Genomic DNA, 25644 nt, shown 5'->3' with positions numbered 1-25644 from the left:
TTTGATTGAGGTTATGTTTTAATGATTTAATATTATTTGTTTGGATTTAAAGGAAAAAAAAAAGATTCAAATTGTTTTTAAATATAATATAAAATATTGAAATAATTATAAACTTAAATTAATTAAATATACTTCATTTTTCACCTAGATAAAACCTTTTAAGTGGTTTTGATCCTACAAGATTTTACAGTTTATCTATAAATAATAACTTATTCCATCACATTAGTACATCAATAAATCAATAAGTAAGTTTAAGCATTGCGACTACATTTTCTTTGCAAAGTTTAGTTAATTAAATATTTTTTATTTAGTTTCAAGTTGGAATTAAGAAATGTTTAACAATCAGAAGCATTGAAATCGACTCCTCCACTTCCACCGCCTGGTTTCTTTCCACGAGAGAGTTTATCTAATTCCGCAGCGGCATCTGATCGCATTGCTGCTTTATCAGTTAACGATTCGGAACCTGGACTCTTTGTGCTATTCAAGGATGAATTCATGGAAGGAGTGCCGGTTTTCTTGTGTAACAAAGAATTGAAAAAATTAGCTAATACACCTTCGCCACCTGGTGTGCTGACGATTTTTGTACTATCCAACTATAATAAAATAATAATGAATAATATTAGTAATTTCCAATAAAAAATTGTAGATTGTTTAACCTTTTTCGGAGATCCTTGTATTCCAGCTGTTGCTGGTGATCTAGCAGCTGTTTTACTTAAAGCAGATGAACGCATCGGGGACTCCCCAACCCTTGATAAATTCTGCGAGTTATTTCCACTCAACAAAATCTGTTGTTGTCGAGCTAAAAACGCTTGTTCATCTTCAGCGAATATTTCGGTTTCTCTACTGACAGCTTTACGAGTTGCAGGTTGTACAATTATTTCACGATAATAATCGTCTGGTTGACAGGTAAAAAGATTTTCGTGAAGAATTGCAATTTTTTTCATGTTATCCCATCCAGACGGACTTAAACATTCAATACAAAATTAATAATAATCATAAAAAAGTTGATAATTTTACTCACATAAACACAGCGTCTTTTTCTACAACCAAAGCTGGCGTACGAAAAGGAAATCCATAAATCTTATGGGTTAAATACTTATACAACAAATCGCAATTTTTATCTTCTTTAGCACTCGTATAAAACAAAGCGGCCCCAAATTGCAAACAAAATCTTCGTATCCATTGTTGCATAAAATCTAAATGTTCATCTTTGTAATCGTGATCTTTTTCCAAAGTTTGCATATAGTCGGTCTAAACGAACAAGATAAAATCGATATTTGAGGCTAGTTTTGAGGGGGATTATGGGGGTAGATTAATGTGATGCACTTTTGCGAAAAGAGTTTAATGATCTTTAACATCAACGTCTTAATTGAACTGAACATAAATCAAAAACAACTTGAAACTAAAAAAAAAATGAGTTGCAGGAAAATAAATTTGTATTTCCTGAAACTGTCAAATAAAACGAAAATATAAAATTACTTTGACAACTAATGAATAATAATTCATAAATAAATAGTAAAAAATAGTAAACAATAAAGATTAATTAAAAGATTCAGTGTAAGGAATTATATAAGATATTTTGTAGTATTGTTTTATGTATCAGTGATTAAAAAATCATGAAAGCAGGTTGGAAAGGATCAACTTAGGTTGTTAAACTTACTTTTGTAACCACTACAACAATATCCAACCCTAAATTATTCGATAAAGTTCCTTCAGGTAATGGAGTACTATCCTCTAAATCATGATCATCAGGATCACCTAAATTCCTAGAGCTCCTCTTCATGGGTGATGATGGATCTAGTTCATCACCTGGTTCAATATATTCCTGCCATCTCTTTACAATGTGGTGCCTAATAATTAATTTTTATTAAACATAAAATAAAATAAAAATTGTTGAGATAATAAAAACCTTCTTGATTGACGAAGATCAACATCTAACTTCAACTTATCCAAATGATCAGCTAGAACAGAACCCCAATGTTGAAGCTGTTCTAAAATCCCCCATGGTTGCATCATGGTAACCGTTAAAATTACCAAGGTGTGTTCGTAAGTTTCTTCGTTTAAAGCGAATTTTAAAAGATTTGTGTGACCCGGATCGCCATCAAGAACCCAAACGCTCAATCTGGTGTGGTCTAATAAAAAATAAATTAATACTCCTTGCACTTATTAAAGGTTAAGTTTTTCAATGCCATTAAAAAGTTTTGTAATTTTTTCTACAGTATAAGTTTTTAACCCTTTCACTGTACCATCACTATAACATAACAAGAAACTGTGTCCCTCTCAAGGGACAATAACAGTGAAGGGGTTAAGTCCCAATACAAGGCAAGCCGTTTGCCATGCGTTATTGGAATTGAGTAAGAATAGCAAACTGAAACGAAAAGCGAACAAATTTAACATTTCTGTAAAAACTGATGGTGCTGAAGTAGCAGATGTAAAGTCACGGAAAAAAGGACGAATTGGTCGAAAACCAAGAACTATTGAGACGGCGCTAATAAAGTCGGTACCATTCGTTCGTTGGCTTCTTATATCAACGTATCAAAATCTACGGTTCATACTAGGCTGAAATCAAAAGTATTACGACGGCACTCAAATGCAGTCAAGCCTTTCCTCACAGACGCAAATAAAATTGAAAGATTCAAATATTGTCTGACAATACTTAAACCAGAAAGATTAAATGCAAAAGATGCAAAATTCATCGATATATATGATCGAATTCATGTAGATGAGAAATAATTTTACCTCACAAAAACAGCTGAGACATATTACCTAGTTGAAAACGAAGAGGAACCACACAGGACCTGCAAAAGTAAGCGTTTTCTCACAAAAGTAATGTGCTTAGCCACTGTAGCTGTTCCACGTTGGAATCATTCTAAAAACAAGAACTTGGATGGAAAACAAGAATTTAAGAATATAAGAACATGATTATTCAAAAATTGTTGCACGAAATCCAAGTAAAATAGACAACATCCGGTCGTCGCCAAAAAAAATTTGGATCCAGCAAGACAACGCTAAACCACACATTCTTCCTGTTGACAATGAGTTTAACAAAGCTTCAAATAGAATTAGGTTGGGTTTAAATACTTAAATGGTCGTCAAAAGTTTCTTAGAAACGATAATAATTAATTTTTAAGTAAATTTGGACAAAAAAAATCGATATCAGACACGTATTTCTGAACGGAGGGAGTATTAATTAATTTAATACTTCGGAAATTCCCCCAAATTAAAACAATAGGAAATAGTTGTATCGGGTATCCACCGAAATGCAACTACGACCAATTTAATGCCGCATCATTAACGCAAAACATTCATTCGCGAGTAAGCAGTCAGAGTGTTCGCATTGGATTCTTGCCACTGAAAGTTATTTTGCAGTGCTAATTTAACCACAACAACAATGTGCAGCGTAAATGATTTGCCAATCGGGGCTAGGAATGATGTATTCGTTCTTTTAGATAAGAAAGACGATTTTAATAACACCGTGTAAGTAAAATTTGTTATTTTTTGTTAGATTCTAAATTTGTAATGGAACAATAATGACAACAAGTTAAGATAAGAAAATTGTTTCGATCAACTGAATCCAAAATAAATAATTGAGTGATTACACAATAAAATTGTTTTTGGGAAATATAAAAATGGTAAAAACGTAACTTTATTTATTTATTAGATTTTATTATCTTACAATTAAACATAATGGTTTTATTGTTAAACACCTTCAGGCGTCAATCTGTCTGGTTTTAACCAGAAATTCTAATCTGAACAACTTATATAAATGTAAAGCATTAAATTTAAATTAAACCTTAAAAAAGTTAATACTAATTCTCGAATATCGAATGACGTATTTAAATTTTTTCTCTCGATTTGTTATCGTTAATAACACGAAAAATCTTATCACATTGCACTAACAATAGACCAAATTCTTAATTTATTTATTGTAGCTTTTATTTCGAGCGAAATATCGGTTGTGTCTCTCAATTTCACAACTAAATGAATCATTTTTTCGATAACAAGCACTATCACATGAAAACTAATAAAAATTATTTCCGGTACTTTCGTATTATCAGAGGTAATAATAACTTTGAAGTAGTTTGTTGGCCAAATAGATATCGTGTTTATAAACCGACCTTGGCAGCAATTCAATGCCGCTTTAATTATAACGATTAATAATGAAATCGTTACTAAAAAAACATCAAATTTTAATTTAATAATGGATTGCAATAATACTTGCCGTTGATAGATCTAAAAATAAATCTAAAATATTTACCTACTTCTCAATGACCTTTTAAAAACTATAGCCGTTTTTATTTTCATATAAATTTATAAATGTAACAATAAAAACAACAAGACTTTTAAATTAAGAAGAAAACAAAAATAATTCATCTCTCTCTTTAAAAAAAAAAATCGATCATCATCTACGCAACATCATCCTCAAATCAATATTATGTTCACTCGTATTTACATAACAAAATTATCTCCGTCTCCATTAATAAATGAAAATAAAGGAAGAAAACGAACGAATGCGAACAGAGGGCCTAATCTCTAAAAATAAATTATCTGGGTCGCGGACAACGACGAATTCAACACGTCCACTGCCAATACGTGATTCAACTCGGTAATAATCGAGTCCGCAAACAAAAATTTGTGAGTAAATCCGGGTCGTATATCAGGTTTATATCGATTAAAAAGAAAACAGCCAGTCTCGAAGTGACATTATTATTGAAACATTACAAAACCGCGACCTTGGCTAAGCGGTTGTTATTTTCTTTTCCCCCTCCTTTATTTTCAACTACGTTTTGAAATAATACAAAACACATGTATGACGCAGCGCGTCAAACGCGACAAGTCGAATTTTTTCACTTTTTAAACGATTTATTTAAAAGAGGCTTTGTTACAAAATGGACAGCCTTCAACTACCTCAACATGGGAACTCACCCAAATATATACGACGCAAAAATAATATTATTGATCCAAATAATGCTATGTGAGTGCCATTTTATTTCGTTTTTTGTAATATTTTTTTTATTTTCGTTTCAGTCTTTACTGCAAAAAAGAAGTAATTGGAAACAATTATATCAAACGTAAATGCGGTTGGACGGGGGTTTTAAGTGATATAGTAACCCACATAAAATCCCATCATAAAGAAAATTATTTCAATGGAGATAATGGAAAGTTGATGTTTAAATGGCAGTTGCCTTCGTATGGAGATCGAGAAGATTTTGGGGTGATTCGAAACGATATGAATTTCCTGCTTTATAGTTTATATTACTCAGAAAAAATGAAAGAGTTGACTATAACCATTTGGAATATGAGTCCCACCAAAAATAATCTTTATTACCAAACAACTTTGTGTCACCACCATCATGAAAAAGCTTATACGGGGACAATAAATAACATTCAAAGTATAAATAATGAGGGGTATGTCCCTTCGAGTATAGTATTACAAACTGATGATACTGAACATTATTGTGATGAGTACAAAACGTTTAAATTTTCATTACGCATATTTTAAAATTATTTTATAATAAATCACCACATTTTTATACATATTATTCATTATGTTATATCATCATGTTATTGTTAGTAATATTATAGTTTTAATTTTATATTTTCTATAATTATACATACTATATTTGAATCTTTGTGATTTGCAAATAGACTGTTATATTAAAATCTTTTTTTACTTAAAACAATACTCACCATCCCTATAATCATCCCTGACATCAATATAAGCGTATTCAAGCCCAGATCCTTTCTTGGGATCCTCAACTCCTTGTAATTTAGCCACCAAAGTGGTTTTTCCAGTTTCATTATCCCCCAAAAGAACAATTTGCTTACAAGAAGGCAACTTTGGGTTACCATGATTTTGAACATCTTTTAAAATAGATGCCCTAAAAATTTAATTAATTAATCAAAAAGGGAATATATTACTCAAAATTTACCATAAATTGGTGGATTCTTCTTTATTATTATCAGAGGATTGAGACGACATAACCTCTTGAGGAGCCATTTCTTGACAGGTGATGAGTCACTTACAACGACGTGAAATTAGGTATTAACCAACCTGATAAAAACGAAAATTTACCGAAAAAATTCTAGAAAATTCAAAATTTAATTAGAAATTATAAAGATGAGGCGAAATTGAATTGATTATAATCGATAAAATGTAATTTAAAGAGTTATTTTATTAGGCAAAGTTATAATTTGTGTTTATTTTTAGTTTTGTGTTATGTCATGTTGTGCAACATTACAAATATTTTATTCTATCAGAGCGAATTTTTGGCATTCGAGAAAATACGTGTTGTGAACGTGTTCGTTCTTGTCAGTGCTTGAATGTTAGAAAGTGCATATGTCCCGTCATTTCAGTTCCTATTATATTACGTTAGATGTTCGCAAAAGCTAAACGCCGTATTTAATTAAAAGAAAATCAATTCGCATGGATATTTTTTTGTGACAAGTCAAAAATAATATGTAAAAAAAGATTTTTTGGGGAAAAATAATGGCTAAATCGGGAATGTCAGAGTCTGATGTAGAGCCCGAAGATGGGGCTACGGCTAGTCCTCCCCCGCAGGAGGACGCTGACGACACACAGAATGAAATGCCTGAAGACTCGGTGTGTGTAATTACAAATTCATTAAAACCATCGACCCCCATCAGCATACTCATTGAATCTCTAGTCAAGAACCTTTGTTATTTGTACGAACCAAATCCAGATAATGCGACTCGAACGTACCGTTTAATCTGTGAGAAATTATACAGCATGAGACTAATTGACGAAAGCTACGATATGAATGAGTTTGAAGGTATGAGAAATCAATATCAAAGAGCTGTACATCATTTACTAACAACAGCAAGCGGAGGTGATCAAACGAATCCTCTACGACCACTTTGGCCAAACGTAGATATTACCAACGAGTGGTCTCATTATTACAGAGAATTTGATGAATTGGAATATATTGCAGGAGGGGGATTTGGAAAGGTAAACATTTTAATCACTATACTCTATTTTTTAATACGGAGCAGTGTTTTTAAATTGAAGCTTCAAAAAAAAGGGTTTCTATTGGTCAGTTTTAAGTAAAAATTACACTAGGAAAATTCGAGATGTTGCCGGTTGCCTAAAAACATTCTGTTAGTTCTAGTGATAGTGCTAGCGTAAAATTAGAACTAACACTAGACCTAGAACTAGAAACATTTGGATTTATCTTCATGTGTCTCAAGATGGCTAAACCTGAATGATTCTAGTTTTAAGGTTTTATGTTAATTCTAGTGATAGTGCTAGTGTAAAACTAGAACTAACACTAGATCTAGAACTAGAAAGTTTTGAATTTAGCCTCTCAAGATGGCTAAACCCGAATGATTTTAGTTTTAAGGTCTTGTGTTAATTCCCAGTGGTCCAGTCTCCTTTACACATAATATAGAATTTTCTGTTGAATTTAAGGCCAATTGTAACTTAGTTGCTGCAACTACTTCATTTTCTGCAACAGCAATATTGCTCTGTCATCTGCGAATGTAGCTGTTAAAGTTTCTGGTATCTAAGGAAGGTCCAATGTGTAGAGTAAGTACAGTATTGGGCTAAGTACACTTCCTTGAGGAACACTGGCTTGTATTTCATGTAGTGGTAAACAAGCGTTTTTGTATTTTACTCTAAAATATAGATCAGAAAGATACGATAATATATATTTGGTCTAGTTTTGTAATTTAAACCATCTAACCAGACTTTAACGTTTATTCCGAAACCCAAATTGATGTGTTGACATTAGGGTTTTTTCTTCTATAACAAGTTTTACTGTTTTTAATAGTAATTTTTCAAGTAGCGTTGATAATAAGGGTAATAATGAGATTGGCCTATATGATCTAACATCTGTGGTTTGCCAGGTTTTGGTATCATTATTATTTCAGCAACTTTCCATATACTTGGGAAGTATTTCTGTTTAAAAGCAGCATTAATTATGTGTAATAGTTTTGTAATCGCCCGTTTTGGTAGATGTTTCAATGTCTTTCCATTAATTAGGTCATACCCTACTGATTTCTTTACATTTAGTTTTTGTATTTCACAATACAGTTCTATCATTCTTACACATGGTATGTATATTACTCTGCTCATCACTTTGAATTATGCTAGGAACACTATTTAGCATAGTTATTGGACTGTCTGGTGTAAAAGTTTGTTTCAGATGTTCAGCAAACAAATAAACTTTTTCTTGATTGCTCTTAGCCCAATTTCCATTACTATTTTGTATTGGGATAGTGCTAGTGCTAGCACTAGTGTTAGTTCTACATACTAACAATGCTAGTGTAAAACTAGAACTAACACTAGACCAAGAACTAGATAACTAGATACTTTCTAGGTCTAGTGTTAGTTCTAGTTTTAGTTCAATAACAACATAGTGATATTTTATGCTAGCTAGCGCTACATACAACCTACCAGTCGTCTTAAGAGTGTACCTCTCTTGTTACTAGCTTTCCTGAGAAGAAGGAAACATGACGAGAAAAGGGATTTTTCTTAATCGTCCACAATCGCCGATCAGGTGTCTGTTTCCTGATGTTACATGTAAAAAAAATAGGTTGGATTACATGAGTTCAAGTGAAATGAGGTTGCGTTGATTTAAGTGAGGCTATATTGCGTTGAGAGGGGATGAATTGGATTTGGTTTGGTTGCGTATTAGATGGGTTCGGTTAGGTCCACGAGGTTAGGGTTGGGTCAGGTTTGAGTCTGGATGAGTTAAATATGGCTTGGGTGAATTGAGTTGGGTCTGGTTTGTTTTCGGATACTTTGCTACAATGTCGATTTCTTTAATATTATTTTATGTAATGATATCAAATATAGCGCCTCGGCTTAGGTTGAATGAAAAAACATGGTTTAGTATTATATATCAATAATAATATAATATGATGTAATGATTTGATGGTAAATATCCTCTTATGAGACACTTTGTATGTTTACTAAGATATATAAGGAACGATTTTGTCTTAAATCGCCGAGATCGTTTGCGGGCGAGGCGTTACATTTAATAGATCAAAAAAATCGTTAGTTTTGGAAGACCTAGCGCCTCGCACGCAAGCGACCTTGGCGAAGTGTGACGAAAAATCATTTCTTGTGCAAGTATTTTCCGTTTAGTTCATTTTGCAAGATAAACGATATCATCCAACATCGCGAAGGTTGCTTGCAGGCGAGGCGCTACAATTATTATCGATATAATATGTCGTATATGTAGCGCCTCGCCCGCAAGCGACCTCGGCTTAATGAGGCTAAACCATGGCTTTTTTTATTCAACCTAAGTCGAAGTCGCTTGCGGGCAAGGCTTTAGACTGGAGACATTTAACCCTTTGTGTCCCAAGAAGTCAAACATTGTGAAACTTTGTGACAGAATCAGACAGAATTAAAACGCTATCAAAATACACTCACAATCAGTAAAGGCCTTTGGAATAAAATTTTAATTCAATTCAAAAATTCCTGGAAACCGTGTTTATTGAAATTAAAAAATAAAACTTATTTTAAATTGAAGCTTAAAGTTTTCTGTTTAAATCGATGTATAATAATCGATGGGTTGAATTAGAAAAATATTGAGAAAAAGAGTATTGAGTTAAAACTAACATTTTCGTATAACCTAAAAGTGTCAAAAAAGATGCTAATTTAAAAATTCCTGAAAGCCGTATTTATTGAAATTAAGGAATGAAACTTATTTTAAATTAAAGCTTAAAGCTTTCTCTTTAAAATGATGTATAATAATTGTTGGGTTGGATTGGAAAAATATAGAGAAAAAAAATGTTGAAACAAAACTTACATTTTCGAATAACCTAAAAGTGTCAAAAAAGATGCTAATTTAAAAATTCCTGAAAGCCGTATTTATTGAAATTAAGGAATGAAACTTATTTTAAATTAAAGCTTAAAGCTTTCTCTTTAAAATGATGTATAATAATTGTTGGGTTGGATTGGAAAAATATAGAGAAAAAAAATGTTGAAACAAAACTTACATTTTCGAATAACCTAAAAGTGTCAAAAAAGATGCTAATTTAAAAATTCCTGAAAGCCGTATTTATTGAAATTAAGGAATGAAACTTATTTTAAATTAAAGTTCAAAGCTTTCTCTTTAAAATGATGTATAATAATTGTTGGGTTGGATTGGAAAAATATAGAGAAAAAAAATGTTGAAACAAAACTTACATTTTCGAATAACCTAAAAGTGTCAAAAAAGATGCTAATTTAAAAATTCCTGAAAGCCGTATTTATTGAAATTAAGGAATGAAACTTATTTTAAATTAAAGTTCAAAGCTTTCTCTTTAAAATGATGTATAATAATTGTTGGGTTGGATTGGAAAAATACAGAGAAAAAAAATGTTGAAACAAAACTTACATTTTCGAATAACCTAAAAGTGTCAAAAAAGATGCTAATTTAAAAATTCCTGAAAGCCGTATTTATTGAAATTAAGGAATGAAACTTATTTTAAATTAAAGCTTAAAGCTTTCTCTTTAAAATGATGTATAATAATTGTTGGGTTGGATTGGAAAAATACAGAGAAAAAAAATGTTGAAACAAAACTTACATTTTCGAATAACCTAAAAGTGTCAAAAAAGATGCTAATTTAAAAATTCCTGAAAGCCGTATTTATTGAAATTAAGGAATGAAACTTATTTTAAATTAAAGCTTAAAGCTTTCTCTTTAAAATGATGTATAATAATTGTTGGGTTGGATTGGAAAAATATAGAGAAAAAAAATGTTGAAACAAAACTTACATTTTCGAATAACCTAAAAGTGTCAAAAAAAATGCTAATTTAAAAATTCCTGAAAGCCGTATTTATTGAAATTAAGGAATGAAACTTATTTTAAATTAAAGTTCAAAGCTTTCTCTTTAAAATGATGTATAATAATATAGTAGAAAGTACCGACTGCTCTAAATGTGCCGAATAGATAACTACAGTTTAAAATTAGTGTTTAAAACTACTGGTACTTTAAAGTACCGTCGGGACACAAAGGGTTAAAGTTAAAATGTGATCAAAGTAGACGCTAAACGGAATGTTTCTAGTTCTAGTATTAGTCTAGTTTTATGTGTTATTCAGCGCTAGATTATTGTATATTTTTATTGAGCTAAAACGGACATTACCTTTCCCGTATTAATCTGTTATATAAGGTTTTTAGTGAAATTTCAAATTATATTGACATGTTGCATTACGACAAAGTAAGTAGGTACGCCCTGGTTTTTATTATGTTTAAACAAATAAGTAATTAAATTCGTAACTACAGTTTACTTAAAATCCTGTTTGGTTTTAAAACTCTCGCCAAAAAATAGCTTTGAAAAATTACGCTGTGTAAACGTGAGTTTTCATTTTACTCCTCCGAATTAAAAAAATAGAGTATAAACTAATAATAAGTCTCTCAATTGAATTAAAAATTTTTTAGGTATACAAAGTAAAGCATAAATTAGATAGTACAGAATACGCGGTAAAAAAGATTTTCATCCGTTCCGAAGGAATAAACTCCGTTAGAAATTACCTTTCAGAAGTGAAAACATTCGCAAGTTTAAACCATTCAAATATTGTTCAATACAAAGCCGCGTGGTTAGAATTGGGTGCGGATATAGGAAAAAACGTCATCACCGAACACACCTCCGAATCGGAAATTTCGTTTTCATCGTCTCTTGAAAGTATGGGCAACGAAGATCATCGAATACTCGATGAGAACATCAACCAAGTGGAAACTTACTTATATCCAACTATGATCTCTGAAGCGGAATTGAGTTTTCAACGAACCAAAGAGAAATCGTCCGAATTTGAAGTGAAATTCGAACAGAGTATTGAGTTTAATCATCATTCGTTGTCTAATAGCCAAGAGGTGAATGGGAAAAAAAAATGTCGTGAAAAGAGGAATAGTATATCCGAAGGTGGGAAAGCGATTTGTACTATTGAGGAAATTCAAAATATTCAACAACTCCAAACTAGGCAACATCCTAAATGGGCCACTTTGTATATTCAAATGACGTTGTGTCAGACTACTTTAAAGCAATGGTTAGAAAATAGGAACATCGGAGAGGCTCATTTAGATAATAACGGCGTGATTGTACCCGTTGGTGGCGATCTTAGATCGAAAACAATTATAGAAATTTTAAAACAATTACTTCAAGGTTAGTTTTTTTTAAATTAATTTAGCTAAAATAAATATTCTTTTTTAATAGGTTTACAATACATTCACTCAAAAAATATAGTTCATCACGATATTAAACCAAGCAACATCTTCCTTCAAAACGATAATGGATCTCTATTGGTTCAATTGGGCGATTTTGGATTAGCTTGCCCTTTACAAAGTGCTCGACACTCTTTAGCATTAGGTACTAAATTGTATGCAGCACCAGAACAATTAAGAGGAAGCTGCAACAGAAAGGTAAATGGGTTAATATTTATATAACGTTATCAATAAGCGAGTAGACGGATTTTCCAATCATATAAATTATTACTTGTTGAAAAATTCACATTATGTTATGTCCGTGATGTTGAGATAAAAGATTAAAAAAATCTATAATTAACTTTATCAATAAATTATGATTCACTATTAATAAATACAGGTGGTTTTAAAAAAATACTTATTAGTTGTACTAAAATTATTGTTATTAATTAATCTTTCTTTATAAGTACTAGAAATATTCATGTTTTTCTTATTCTAGATTTAGTGTTAGTTTTTTAATTCAATATTTTTTCTTTATTTCTAGAGTGATATGTATTCATTAGGAATAATTGTACTGGAATTGACGGAAAGTTTTCAAACAGATATGGAACGTGTTGAAAGTATAAATCAATTACGCGAAGGGCACCTGGACCCTCAATTACAAGAACAACAACCCCAACTGTCTTTAATAATTCGTCAGCTCGTTGTAAACAATCCAAATGAACGGCCGGATGCGATGACTCTTTTACAGCGTCTAACAGTGGACGTGAATGTAGAATCGGAAATCGTGAAAGATCTTCGAACGCAACTAGCGGAGAAAGAAAAAGAAATTTCACGGTTGAAGGCGCTGTTAAAAGACAGCGGTCATCAAAATCAATAGTTTATTTTTTCTAATTTTTTTTCTTTTTTTTTTTTTAATAATTAAAACAACTTAAGTAATTTTTAAGCAATAATTTATAAGAATACAAAAAAATTTTTGCGGGGAAATACATTTAAAAAACACAAATACGTTCTTTTAAAAGACAATCAAGGTTTTTGTTTAATTTTAATTCTTTTCATCATTTCTGTACAGTATTAAATGTAGCGCAGTGTTCTCATGTTGTATGCGTCTACATCAAGCCAGAACCTTGATACAAAAGAAACGATTACATTTTAAGGAGATTAATTAACAATTAAAAAATAATAAAATCATTTATTCCTTTATTTTTTTATAACATTTCGTGAATCCAAGGCAAGTTTCTCTACAGGGCTGACGTTTATTATTACAGTTTATTGTACGTGCGCTCACTCAGTCTGCCTTTTAAATTGTATGATGTGAGGCGCGTCTGATATTTTTTATAAAAATATTTTTGTTATGTGGCGTATCGTTACATAATAAGTTGCTAGGGCTGCGAAAACGATTGATGCGTTTAGTCAATCTTTTTGTACAACTTTTATACTATTTATTGTACATATCTTGGAACGATATGATGTGATATAAATAAACAGATATTAATTTTAATTGTTTTATTTTGTTTAAGTTCAAAAACTGTCTAATACTCTGTTCTTAATTTTAACAATTAACACTAAACTTAGGACAAGATACGTCTTCACAGAGGCATGGCTAAACCCACGTATTTCTAGTTCTAGCTCTAAAACTGATATTAGAATGAAGATATAGATGAGATGATAAAGAAAAATAGAGATGAAATAAGAGAACTATGGATTCTGTATAAACAAGGGATGGTTTGTAGGGGAAGAGATGAATACGTTCGACCAAGCCAGCCATTGAGATGTTAGTTGGAGATCTGCTTAACTAACAAAAAATGCAATTGAAGGTGTAAGAAGCAAGTACAGGTGCTTTTTTGACTCAAAACGAGTTTTGTGCAGATTTGAGTAATTTATGTGTCAAATTAAATGTGTTATTTACCACAAAAATCAGAAGAATCCTGTATGTAAATTGACGATGTTAGTTCTAGTTTTAGTTGAATAAAAATATGCAATACAGTGACATCTTATGCTAACTAGCGCTACTTACCATTATCGTTTGTAAAATGGAGAGGATGAGAGATTTTAATCTATTTGTAGAGTCTCTGAAGATGGTAGAACTAATATAGACCTAGAACTAACAAGACGGCTAAACTGGAATGATTCTAGCTCTAGGTCTTTTGTTAGTTCTAGTTTTAGTTCAATAAAAATATGCAACATAGTGATATGACACTAGAACTAATATTAGATCTAGAATTAAAAACATTCGGATTTAGCCGCACGTCTCTCAAGACGACTAAATCCGAATGATAATTTGACAATTAAATGTCAATAGGATTAAATTGCGTCCTACATGAAGTTAGCAACAATAAAAAATAAAGATTAATTATTATAATTGTTTCTACTTTATTATTCTTGGATATTTTTAAATTTTGATAAGCGCATAAAATCACGAGGATAACAAAAATTATCGTTGTTTGTAAACCGTGTATCTTAAGCTTATCTATTCCCTTTGTTTTCCATAGGTTTAGTTAATAAAACAACAACTTTTTTCATTTTTGAATTAAACTTAATATATATTATTTATTATTAATTTTGTTTTCGAATTATAATATAAAAACGTATCACTCAGTAACAACTCAATTTATTATGTTATTATCATTATAACAACCTATCAAAATCCACTTACACATTTCTTGATTGAAAAATATCATGTTTTTTCTATAAGTTATACATTAACAAACATTTATCCAATTTATTATGATATATATTTTTATAAATAATTCGCAAGAAGGTAAGTTATCATTTTATTTGATTATAAAAAAAAATTTTGTTAAAATTGCTGTCAATTTTATTGAATTAGACAGTTACCTGACAAATAATCCGTTCAAAATAATTTTTGATCAATTCTTTTATATCTTCCAAAATTAAATGTTAAATTAATAATGAACGGTTTAATTAAATCAACATTAAAGCATTTAAAATTAAGCGCGATGCGTTAGATCATGTTTACCACCGACAGAGGGCGCACTTTGTATATAAAGAGACGACGCGTGCTCTCGCGGATTCAGTGCGAAACCAGCTTCTAAAGCAAGTCAAGTTTTCAACCTAACCTAAAAAAAAAACCAATTCTAACTTCCATATTTTGTTCCTTATTATAAAAAGAGTCATGGCAAGTGTTTATGGTGTAGGCGTTATGAATCGCTACGAACTTTTCGTGGATGACGAATCGGACCCTCTCGATGTGTTCAAGGCGATGGAACAAGTCAGAGAAGAGAAAAAGAAAACAAAAATTTCCGACAAGGAGAACAACGCCTCGACAACGAAAACCACCATCAGCGCCACTACGCAAAAGAACAAGAAGGTAAAACCTTCACCAAGCGTTAAAACAACGCCCGATAACCAACAACACAAGATGAACGGAACTAAAACAAAACCGGAAAACGTTACGTCGGAGGAGAAACAGCCGCCGGCACGTGGCCAATCACCACGTGGTGAAAATCGCCGTGGAGGAAGGCCGTTAGGAAATCGAAACGCCGGCGGAAAAAGATTTTCGGATGACCGACGCGGGAAACGCGAATTCGACCGCCAAAGTGGTTCCGATAAAACCGGAATAAAACCGATCGATAAAAGAGACGGTGCGGGATCTCATAATTGGGGGTCCCACAAAGATTTGATTGAAGAGGTTGAAAAAACGAACGCCGAGGATCCCGGCGTTGTCGTCGATGAAAACGAAAAAATTGAAAATGGGGAGAAAATGGTTGAAGATAATGTTCCGGTCGAAGAAGAAGTAAAACAATTGACACTTGAAGAATGGAGGGCTTCGAAAGGAAATCGAGCGAAACCTCAATATAAATTACGAAAAGCCGGTGAAGGGGAAGATTTGACACAGTGGAAAAAAATGTACGAATTGAATAAGAAAAAGGATGAAGGCGGATCGGACGAAGAAGAGGAGTTTGATCCGTTGAATTTCCCTCAACGCGTTGGTAGACAAGTACACGTGCGAGATATTAATTTTTATTTCAACGATGCTCGTCGAGGTGGCGCTTTTCGTGGCGGTCGAGGCGGTAAAGCGGGACGCAAAGGAGATCTTCGCCAACGTGGTGACGGAGGGGGCAATCAATCGGATGCGGGAGATCAACCCTTCGTTCAAAATTCGGTTCCAGCACCAAGGGTTGACGACGAGCGCGATTTCCCTTCTTTGGGTTAAATAATTACGACATGGTATGGTTCTCTCTGGCGGTAAAGACTGAAATCATTTTAAATCTCAGGTAGATTTAAACCTTTCTATCTCTTTTTCTCTTTTTCACTATATTAACAAGAAGAAGTGTATATTTTAAAAAGAAGGAGTATACAATTATAATTATTATACAACTAGGTTGTACTAGTTGCGGAAAAATTGAATAATCGTTACGTTCTCTTTATTATTATTTTTTTTTTTATTTAATTTTCATTTTGAGTATTTTTTTAAGCATTTGTACAAACTAGAGTGCATTTAAGGGAAATAAAAAGTTACTTAAAATGGTGTTTAATTATTTATCCAAAATTAAATTATCCTTTTGACACTTCCAGGTCGTTTTAATTTTACATAACCTGTATAAAGTAAAAACAGCTGAGCCGACTGTCAATATTTGACTCACTGCGCATGCGCAATTCTGTTGTAACCGTAAGAACCCTTGCTTTTGAATCCTAAAGCGGCCATAATTGAATCTAAAATGTCTTCAAACAAATCCCCCAATCTATTAACTAGTAACCTTGGCTTAATCAAGCAAATTCATACATTCTAACTACAATATAATAATCCAATCCAACTTAGTATCGGTATGATATAAATTGCGGCAACTCGGCTTGCTCTAGCAAAAACTCTCTTCTGATTTTAACCGAGGTTTCAGAAGTAACCTCGGCTTAATCATGCAAAGCATTACTTGCTCAGAATAGGATAGGATCTAACGGTGGCGGATTGTAATTTAGAGGGGTGGATAACTTCATATACAGAGTGTATCTGAATGACTGCAACAAACTTCAAGGGTGATTCTTTAGTGAATTTTAAGGGTACTTTAATATATGAACCATGGGCGACTTCGGCCTCCCCGGGGAAAATTTTGGTTTAATTTTTTTTTCTCAAAAACCATAAACGCTAGGAAAATGAAATTTAGGGAATATGTTTAACTCATAATAGGGCACGTTTTGATGCTATTTGTACTTTCAACCTACCCTTCTAAACTACTAAACGTAACCACCCCCGTTCAATTTATGCCTAGATTTTTTTTATGAAGATGATAAATACATTGGAAAAATTTCAGTTAGGATGAAAGTACAAATAGGGTCTTCTTTAGCCGTCTTGATAGACGTGCGGCTAAACCCGAATGTTTCTAGTTCTTGGTCTTGTATTAGTTCTTGTGTTAGTTCTAGTGATACTGCTAGTGTAAAACTAGAACTAACACTAGACCTAGTACTAGAAACATTCGGGTTTAGCTGCACGTCTCTCAAGACGGCTAAACTCGAATGATTCTAGTTCTAGGTCTTGTGTTAGTTCTAGAGATAGTGCTAGTACAATACTAGAACTAACACTAGACCGAGAACTAGAAACATTCTGGTTTAGCCGCACGTCTCTTAAGACGGCTAAACTCGAATGATTCTAGTTCTAGGTCTTGTGTTAGTTCTAGAGATAGTGCTAGTACAATACTAGAACTAACACTAGACCTAGTACTAGAAATATTCGGGTTTAGCTGCACGTCTCTCAAGACGGCTAAACTCGAATGATTCTAGTTCTAGGTCTTGTGTTAGTTCTAGAGATAGTGCTAGTACAATACTAGAACTAACACTAGACCGAGAACTGGCCGCACGTCTCTCAAGACGGCTAAACCCGAATGATTATTTCTTGGTTGACTATCGTCATACCAATATTTACTGTCGATGTAGCAGCTCTAAATAATTCCACTACTATTGTACCTATGTTCTTCCTATACTCTCCTTGTACCTTTTGATGCAGTGCTATGTATTAACTAATTTTGTGGTTGATATAATATTAATTGTGGACTATCAACATGGTTTAGTATTTTTTGACGTATCATTATAATTTTGCATCCACACATCTAAATTACTTCAAAAGTTACAATTAAAAATCCATGTTACTGTCCTTAAATCATTCTTGCAATAAGCTAAACATTATAATTATTTTATAATCAATAAAAACAAATCACATGTATGACATGTGTTTCTCACACACTCTACTTTTACTTGTTTACGCTTTGAGTAGATTAAAATAGAGATTTGCGCAGAATTGTATAACAAAATAGTCTCAAGGTCACGAAATGTATAAAACCTCTTAACAAGAAATGATTAAATATTAAACTATTTAAGTGTACATAAATATTACAAAGAAATAAATTAAAAAAAAAAACACCTCATTTATTTATTATGGATTATTTTATTATGGCCTTCATATCTTTTTTAATTATTTTTAAAATGACAAAAAAAAATTAATAACGATAATGATCCGGTTTAAATGGCCCATTTTGAGGAATTCCCAAATATTTAGCCTGTTCAACAGTTAAAGTAGTCAATTTAACGTTTAAATGTGCCAAATGTAATCTGGCTACTTCTTCATCCAACGTTTTGGGTAACATGTAAACTCCAATCTTATATTGATCTGGTTTAGTCCACAATTCGATTTGTGCCAAAACCTGATTGGTAAATGAATTTGACATAACAAATGAAGAGTGCCCAGTAGCGCAACCTAAATTAACCAAACGTCCTTGCGCCAACACAATAACATGTTTTCCATTAGATAACTCGTATCTATCAACTTGCGGTTTGATGTTTACTTTATTTTTGGCGTTTTTCTCCAACCAAGAAACGTCAATTTCGCAGTCGAAATGCCCGATGTTACATACGATGCTATCATCGCGCATATTCATAAAGTGTTCTCCAAGAATTATGTCTTTGCATCCGGTGGTTGTGACGAAAATTTGTCCTTCTTTAGATGCTTCTTCCATTGTGGTTACTTCGTACCCTTCCATCGCCGCTTGAAGCGCGATTATCGGATCGATTTCTGTTATGATTACTCTTCCACCGAATGCACGTAAAGATTGCGCACATCCTTTTCCTACATCTCCATATCCTGCGACAATACAAACTTTTCCCGCTAACATTATATCTGTTGCACGTTTAATTCCATCAATTAAAGATTCACGACAACCATATAAATTATCAAATTTACTCTAAAATAAAAATAAATAAATAAATAATTGATTAAAAAAAGTTTATGTTTTAAAATGTGTTAATTAAACTAAAGCTAGAACTAAAAACATTCGAATTAAGGCCCACTTTTACTACCTCCTGATAAATTTATCCGATAGATAAATCCAGTTTTTAGCCAATGAGAGCGTTTAAAACTGTGGTAACCATAGCAACTATCCTCTAGATAGTTTATCAGGAGGATGGTAAAAGTGGGCCTTAGGTCCATTACTACCATCTTTTAGTTAACTTTATCTTATAGATAAACCCATCTACTAGCCAATCAGAGCGTGTAAAATAGCCGTAACCGTGGTAATAATCCCTTAGATAGCTTAACCAGAAGATGGTAGTAACGAGCCTTAGCCATGCATCTTTTGAAAAAGTGTTTAACGCTTTAACAACTTGACGTTGAATTGGATAAATTCATTCATTTTTGATACTATCTTTAAAACTGATACTAGACTTAAAACTAGAAACATTCAAGTTTAGCCATTCATCTCTCAAGACGGCTAAACTCGAATGATTCTAGTTCTAGGTAGAGTATTAGTTCTACATAGTAACAATGATAGTGTAAAACTAGAACTAACACTATACCTAGAACTAGAAACATTCGGGTTTAGCCGCACGTCTCTCAAGACGGCTAAACCGGAATGATTCTAGTTCCAGGTATAGTGTTAGTTCTACATAGTAACAATGCTTGTGTAAAACAGGAACTGACACTAGACCTAGAACTAGAAACATTCGGGTTTAGCCGCACGTCTCTAAAGACGGCTAAACCCGAATGATTCTAGTTCCAGGTATAGTGTTAGTTCTACATAGTAACAATGTTAGTGTAAAACTAGAACTAACACTGGACCTACAACTAGAAATATTCATCTGAAGACGCACGGCTAAACCCGATACTTTCTAGTTCTAGGTCTAGTGTTAGTTCTAGTTTTAATTATTGTGCAGCGCTAGACCAAGAACTAGAATCATTCGGGTTTAGCCGTCTTTAGAGACGTGCGGCTAAATCCGAATGTTTTAGTTCTCCTCTAGTGTTAGTTCTAGCTTTACACTTGCACTGTCACTAGAACTATTAGATCAAGAACTAGAATCGTTCGGGTTTAGCCGTCTTATGAGACGTACAGCTAAACCCAAATGCTTCTAGTTCTAGGTCTAATGTTAGTTCTAATGACAGTGCAAGTGTAAAATTGGAACTAACACTAGACCTAGAACTAGAAACATTCGGGTTTGGCCGCACGTCTCTAAAGGCAACTAAACCCAAATGCTTCTAGTTCTAGGTTTAATGTTAGTTCTAGTGACAGTGCAAGTGTAAAACTGGAACTAACACTAGATCTAGAACTAGAAACATTCGGGTTTAGCAGCACGTTTCTAAAGATGGCTAAACCCAAATGATTCTAGTTCCAGGTATAGTGTTAGTTCTACATAGTAACAGTGCTAGTGTAAAACTAGAACTAACACTAGAGTTTAGTAGATTTTGGTGTAATTATTATTTGTTTCCATTATTCGTATTAAAATAAAATAAAGAATTGCACTTTTTTTAATGGATAATTGTTATATTTATGTTCTACCGCTTTCGACTCAACATACAGTCATCTTCAGGAACGCGTCATAATTTGAACTAAAGCCCTGGTATTACTATTAAGCATTTGTTCGTGATTAAAAAACATTAAGGAAATCAAAAATTTAATAAATGCGCAATTATGGGCGGATGCGATGAGTGATGAATCGTCTGACAAGATGGTTGTGATAATAGTAATACCAGGGCTTTAGTTCAAATTATGACGCGTTCCTGAAGATGACTCTATGTTGAGTCGAAACTGGTAGAACATAAATATAACAATTATCCATTAAAAAAAGTGCAATTCTTTATTTTATTTTTAGTAGAGTTAGAGTCTAGTGTTAGTTCTAGTTTTAATTATTGTGCAGCGCTAGACCAAGAACTAGAATCATTGGGGTTTAACCGACTTATGAGGCGTACAGCTAAACCCAAATGCTTCTAATTCTAGGTGTAATGTTAGTTCTAGTGACAGTGCAAGTGCTAAACCAGAACTAACACTATACCTAGAACTAGAATTATTCGAGTTTAGCCATCTTTAGAGACATGTGGCTAAATCCGAATGTTTCTAGTTTTAGGTGTAGTATTAATTCTACTTTTATTTCCGTAAAAATAAACAACAATTTAGCGCTTAATAACATCTAAAACTAACACTAGACATAGAACTAGAAGCTTAACCATCTTGAAAGACATACAGTTAAACCTGAATGTTTCTATAAATGAAACACAACCAGAAGGAAGGATACCTTTACACGTTAAGGACAGGAATAACAGAAAGGAAAAATTCCCGGCGCTGCTAATTTTGGTGGTGTTTCATTTATATGTTACATACACTTTTATATTAATTCCAATTATTATTTAAAGAATGTTTCTAGTTCCAAGACTAGTATTAGTTCTATTTAATAACGTTAGTGTTAATTCTAGCTCTAGTTGAATAAAAATTGAATTCTTTTAAATTTACTTTTGTCACTGAATCATTAACATTAATAGCAGGAACTCTTAATTTTCCTTCACTGTGTAATTTATAAAGGTTATGAACTCCAGTTGTAGTTTCTTCACTGACACCTTTGCAGTTATCTAAATATTGGGGGTATTTGGTGTGAATGAGATTGGTTAAATCGCCCCCATCGTCCAGAATCATGTTTAAAGGTTGTCCATCAGGGAAAACGAGGGTTTGCTCGATGCACCAAATGTATTCATCATCGGTTTCGCCTTTCCACGCGTATACAGGGATTCCTCTTTTTGCAATAGCAGCAGCCGCATGATCTTGGGTACTAAAAATGTTACAACTGGACCATTGAACCTGAAAATAATACACAAAAAAAAATTTATGTTTTAGGTAATTATAAATTTAATTGGAGCCCAATTAAATTGATTAGATCTAAAGGCTTATCAGCTTTATTATGTAAATTTATTTAAATAACTAAAGTTAAAAATTTAAATAGTTAAACTAATGGAAATTTTAAAACATTATCAGTAATCTTGCGTCAAGATTACACAAGTAAAAAGGTTGAGGTTATCACCTTAGGTTAAGACTCTTTTTTAACAAATAATAGTATAAAAATATTACGTAGAAGATTACAGATTAGATTCAATTTTAATTCTTTTTTTTATGGATACATAGAAATCCTTACCTCGGCTCCAAGTTCCAATAAAGTTTCAATAAGAACAGCAGTTTGAATCGTCATATGAAGACATCCAGCTATTTTGGCCCCCTTTAACGGTTTAGTTTTACCATATTTTTCTCTCAAACTCATCAAACCCGGCATTTCTTTCTCGGCCAATTCAATTTCCTTACGACCCCAATCGGCCAAAGACATATCGGCTAAAAATAAAATTCATGTTTTAGGTTAAGAAATAAAAAAAGACCAAAAATTAGATTAAAATCATTAATTTATTGATATTATTATTAATTATGATTAAATTATTGTAATTTGCAAGTTTTTTAAGCTACATTCAATTTATTAGATGGTTTTGGATATTTTTATGGGGATATCAATTTATTTAAATTAAAGCGCTTTATTGCGTTAAAAAGGTGTTAAAACATATAATAAGAGAAGTAATAATTAAAGACTCACCAACTTTATATTGTGGTTTACTCATTTTAAATTTTCTTTATCTTTTTAAGTACTTAACCTAACTTCTCAACCACACCGTCGTTTTTTAAAAGTGGAAAAGACCGGCTTTATCTTCCTATTTTATACAGCTCACAATTTATAACAACGCATGCGTAACAACACCTCCAAAAATTATGTCGAAATATAAAGTTTATTAATTATTAATTAAATTTGATAAATTTCGCAAAAAATTTTATTAATATTACATATACATACACATACAATAAAAATTAATAAGTATTTTGACAAAAATTAATTTTAATTAATAAAATTTCTTTTAAAGGTTATAATAATCTCAGTTTTTTATAAATATTATTTATAACATTAAATATGTAATTTAATTATAAATTATTTATTTGTTATCGCTTATCATTCCCGATAAATAGATGGCACCACTCAACTTTATGATTGCCATCTAGCGATAATAAACGTTATAAATCATAAAAATAGCGCACGCGCTTTAGGAGGTCAACTGAAAAATCATATGACACTTGGGTGAGGTGAAGATCTGGTCCTGTTTCTACGATTTTCGTCCAAATTTCATCGTTTCACCATGAAGGGTTGTATTTTTAACATCGACAGCGGTTACTTGGAAGGTTTGTGTCGCGGATTCAAATGCGGGATCCTCAAACAATCCGATTATTTAAATTTGGTGCAATGCGAAACATTAGAAGGTAACTAATCTATAATTATCAACGTTAAAGTAACCCTTTGAATCATTTCTAATTACTAGATTTAAAGCTACATCTTCAAGGAACCGATTATGGTACGTTCTTAGCTAATGAACCATCTCCGTTAGCTGTATCGACGATAGATGATAAACTCCGCGAAAAACTTGTTATCGAGTTCCAACACATGAGGAATCAAGCTGTTGAGCCCCTTTCAACATTTTTGGATTACATAACGTACAGTTATATGATTGACAATATTATTTTGTTGATTACTGGAACTTTGCATCAACGACCCATTTCTGAATTAATCCCCAAATGTCATCCGTTGGGGAGTTTTGAGCAAATGGAAGCTATTCATGTTGCTTCAACTCCAGCTGAGTTATACAATGCTGTGCTTGTTGATACCCCGTTGGCCCCATTCTTCGTTGATTGCATAAGCGAACAAGATTTGGACGAAATGAATATTGAAATTATACGTAATACTTTGTATAAAGCGTATTTGGAAGCTTTTTACGATTTTTGTAAAGAAATTGGGGGAACTACTGCTGATTGTATGTGCGAAATTTTAGCTGTAAGTATAATTTTGATTAAAATATGTCATGTGATCAATTACTAGGTGATTTATAATTAAAATTAAGAGATAACTTATTTATTTCTTTTAGTTTGAAGCTGATAGACGTGCAATTATAATCACCATAAATTCGTTTGGTACTGAATTGAGCAAAGATGATCGCGCTAAATTATACCCAAGGTGTGGAAAATTAAATCCAGATGGTTTAGCTGCTTTGGTACGAGCGGAAGATTACGATCAAGTAAAAGCTGTGGCGGAATATTACGCGGAATATTCAAAATTATTTGAAGGAGCTGGAAATAACCCAGGAGATAAGACACTTGAGGATAAATTTTTTGAATATGAAGTAAATTTAAAGAAATTTATTGATTTTTTTTAATGTTTTAATTTTTTAGGTTCGCTTAAACGTCCATGCTTTCCTTCAACAATTCCACTTTGGGGTATTTTATTCGTATTTGAAATTAAAAGAACAAGAATGTCGCAATATCGTATGGATTGCAGAATGTGTTGCTCAAAAACACAGGGCTAAAATCGACAATTATATTCCTATATTTTAATTGAAATTGAGGTTTATATTAAACATTCCAAAGTAAAATAATAAAAAATAATGGAAAAATAAGGAAAAATATAAAGTTATGTAGATTTTTTTCTTTGTATAGAAAACGTTCTAGCTTTAGGTAACAAAATATCAATGTAAATACACAATAATGTTATAAAACCGTGTTGTTGTTTCTAAAAAGAAAGTTTGTAATAATATTGTTTTGTGTATAATTAATTTTATCATTATTGTAAAAGTATTAAATGTATATAAAACTAATTCACAATTTATCCTGCGCATTGTATTGGTATATCAATTAAATGTAATAAATGTAGTCAAATACAGTTTATTTATTGTTTTTCCTTTTTATTTAAACAATTTTTATTTGAATCACTTTAGAAAGTGTCATTTAAGTTCCTTATTTACTCAATAGATGGTACCATCAAAATCAACCTAAAATTTTTAATTTTTTGATATTTCACGTTTATTTTATCAAATTACTAGGTGATCTATACTTAAAATTAAGACATAACTTATTTATTTTTTTCAGTTTGAAGCTGATAGACGTGCAATTATAATTACCATAAATTCGTATAATTAATTTTTTCATTATTGTAAAATTATTAAATGTATATAAAACTAATTCACAATTTTCCTGCGCTTTATATTGGTATATCAATTAAATGTAATAAATGTAGTCAAATACAGTTTATTTATTGTTTTTTCTTTTTATTTAAACAATTTTTTTTTAATTATCTTAAAAAGTGTCATTTAAGTTCCTTATTTACTCAATAGATGGCACCATCAAAAACAACCTAAAATTTTTAATGTTTT

General features: G+C 31.9%; 5 protein-coding genes and 1 long non-coding RNA gene across 6 annotated transcripts; 3 read left to right on the top strand and 3 right to left on the bottom strand.

The window, feature by feature from the left end:
- Positions 1–71: 71 nt before the first annotated feature.
- LOC111424686 (dynein light intermediate chain) lies at positions 72–6055 on the bottom strand. The gene is made up of 7 exons (XM_023058314.2): positions 5934–6055; positions 5692–5882; positions 1910–2132; positions 1661–1850; positions 1022–1251; positions 657–963; positions 72–593 (listed from the first exon to the last, which is right to left on the bottom strand). Exons 1-7 carry the CDS (start codon positions 5999–6001, stop codon positions 336–338), a joined length of 1467 nt encoding a protein of 488 aa, XP_022914082.1. The 5' UTR covers positions 6002–6055; the 3' UTR covers positions 72–335.
- A 178-nt stretch (positions 6056–6233) lies between these two features.
- Positions 6234–13650, top strand: LOC111424685 (eukaryotic translation initiation factor 2-alpha kinase 1-like). Its single transcript, XM_023058313.2, has 4 exons — positions 6234–6970; positions 11391–12111; positions 12163–12368; positions 12694–13650. The coding sequence occupies exons 1-4, from the start codon at positions 6491–6493 to the stop codon at positions 13027–13029; spliced, it is 1743 nt and encodes a 580-aa protein (XP_022914081.1). The 5' UTR covers positions 6234–6490; the 3' UTR covers positions 13030–13650.
- LOC139430295 (uncharacterized) lies at positions 12138–14461 on the bottom strand. The gene is made up of 2 exons (XR_011640765.1): positions 14167–14461; positions 12138–12355 (listed from the first exon to the last, which is right to left on the bottom strand). It is a non-coding gene; the product is annotated as an uncharacterized lncRNA (long non-coding RNA).
- A 341-nt stretch (positions 14462–14802) lies between these two features.
- On the top strand, positions 14803–16638 carry LOC111424789 (SERPINE1 mRNA-binding protein 1-like). Its single transcript, XM_023058476.2, has 2 exons — positions 14803–14910; positions 15282–16638. Exon 2 carries the CDS (start codon positions 15286–15288, stop codon positions 16324–16326), a length of 1041 nt encoding a protein of 346 aa, XP_022914244.1. The 5' UTR covers positions 14803–14910; positions 15282–15285; the 3' UTR covers positions 16327–16638.
- Positions 16639–18526: 1888 nt separating this feature from the next.
- Positions 18527–23137, bottom strand: LOC111424722 (adenosylhomocysteinase). The gene is made up of 4 exons (XM_023058367.2): positions 22992–23137; positions 22548–22738; positions 21875–22216; positions 18527–19339 (listed from the first exon to the last, which is right to left on the bottom strand). The coding sequence occupies exons 1-4, from the start codon at positions 23014–23016 to the stop codon at positions 18599–18601; spliced, it is 1299 nt and encodes a 432-aa protein (XP_022914135.1). The 5' UTR covers positions 23017–23137; the 3' UTR covers positions 18527–18598.
- A 346-nt stretch (positions 23138–23483) lies between these two features.
- LOC111424723 (V-type proton ATPase subunit VhaAC39-1) lies at positions 23484–25100 on the top strand. Its single transcript, XM_023058368.2, has 4 exons — positions 23484–23704; positions 23764–24272; positions 24364–24618; positions 24668–25100. The coding sequence occupies exons 1-4, from the start codon at positions 23584–23586 to the stop codon at positions 24827–24829; spliced, it is 1047 nt and encodes a 348-aa protein (XP_022914136.1). The 5' UTR covers positions 23484–23583; the 3' UTR covers positions 24830–25100.
- The last annotated feature ends 544 nt before the right edge of the window (positions 25101–25644 follow it).

Source organism: Onthophagus taurus, chromosome 6 (assembly GCF_036711975.1).
Source record: "Onthophagus taurus isolate NC chromosome 6, IU_Otau_3.0, whole genome shotgun sequence".
NCBI classification, from domain to species: domain Eukaryota; kingdom Metazoa; phylum Arthropoda; class Insecta; order Coleoptera; family Scarabaeidae; genus Onthophagus; species Onthophagus taurus.
This window is presented reverse-complemented; position numbering and strand designations above follow the sequence as displayed.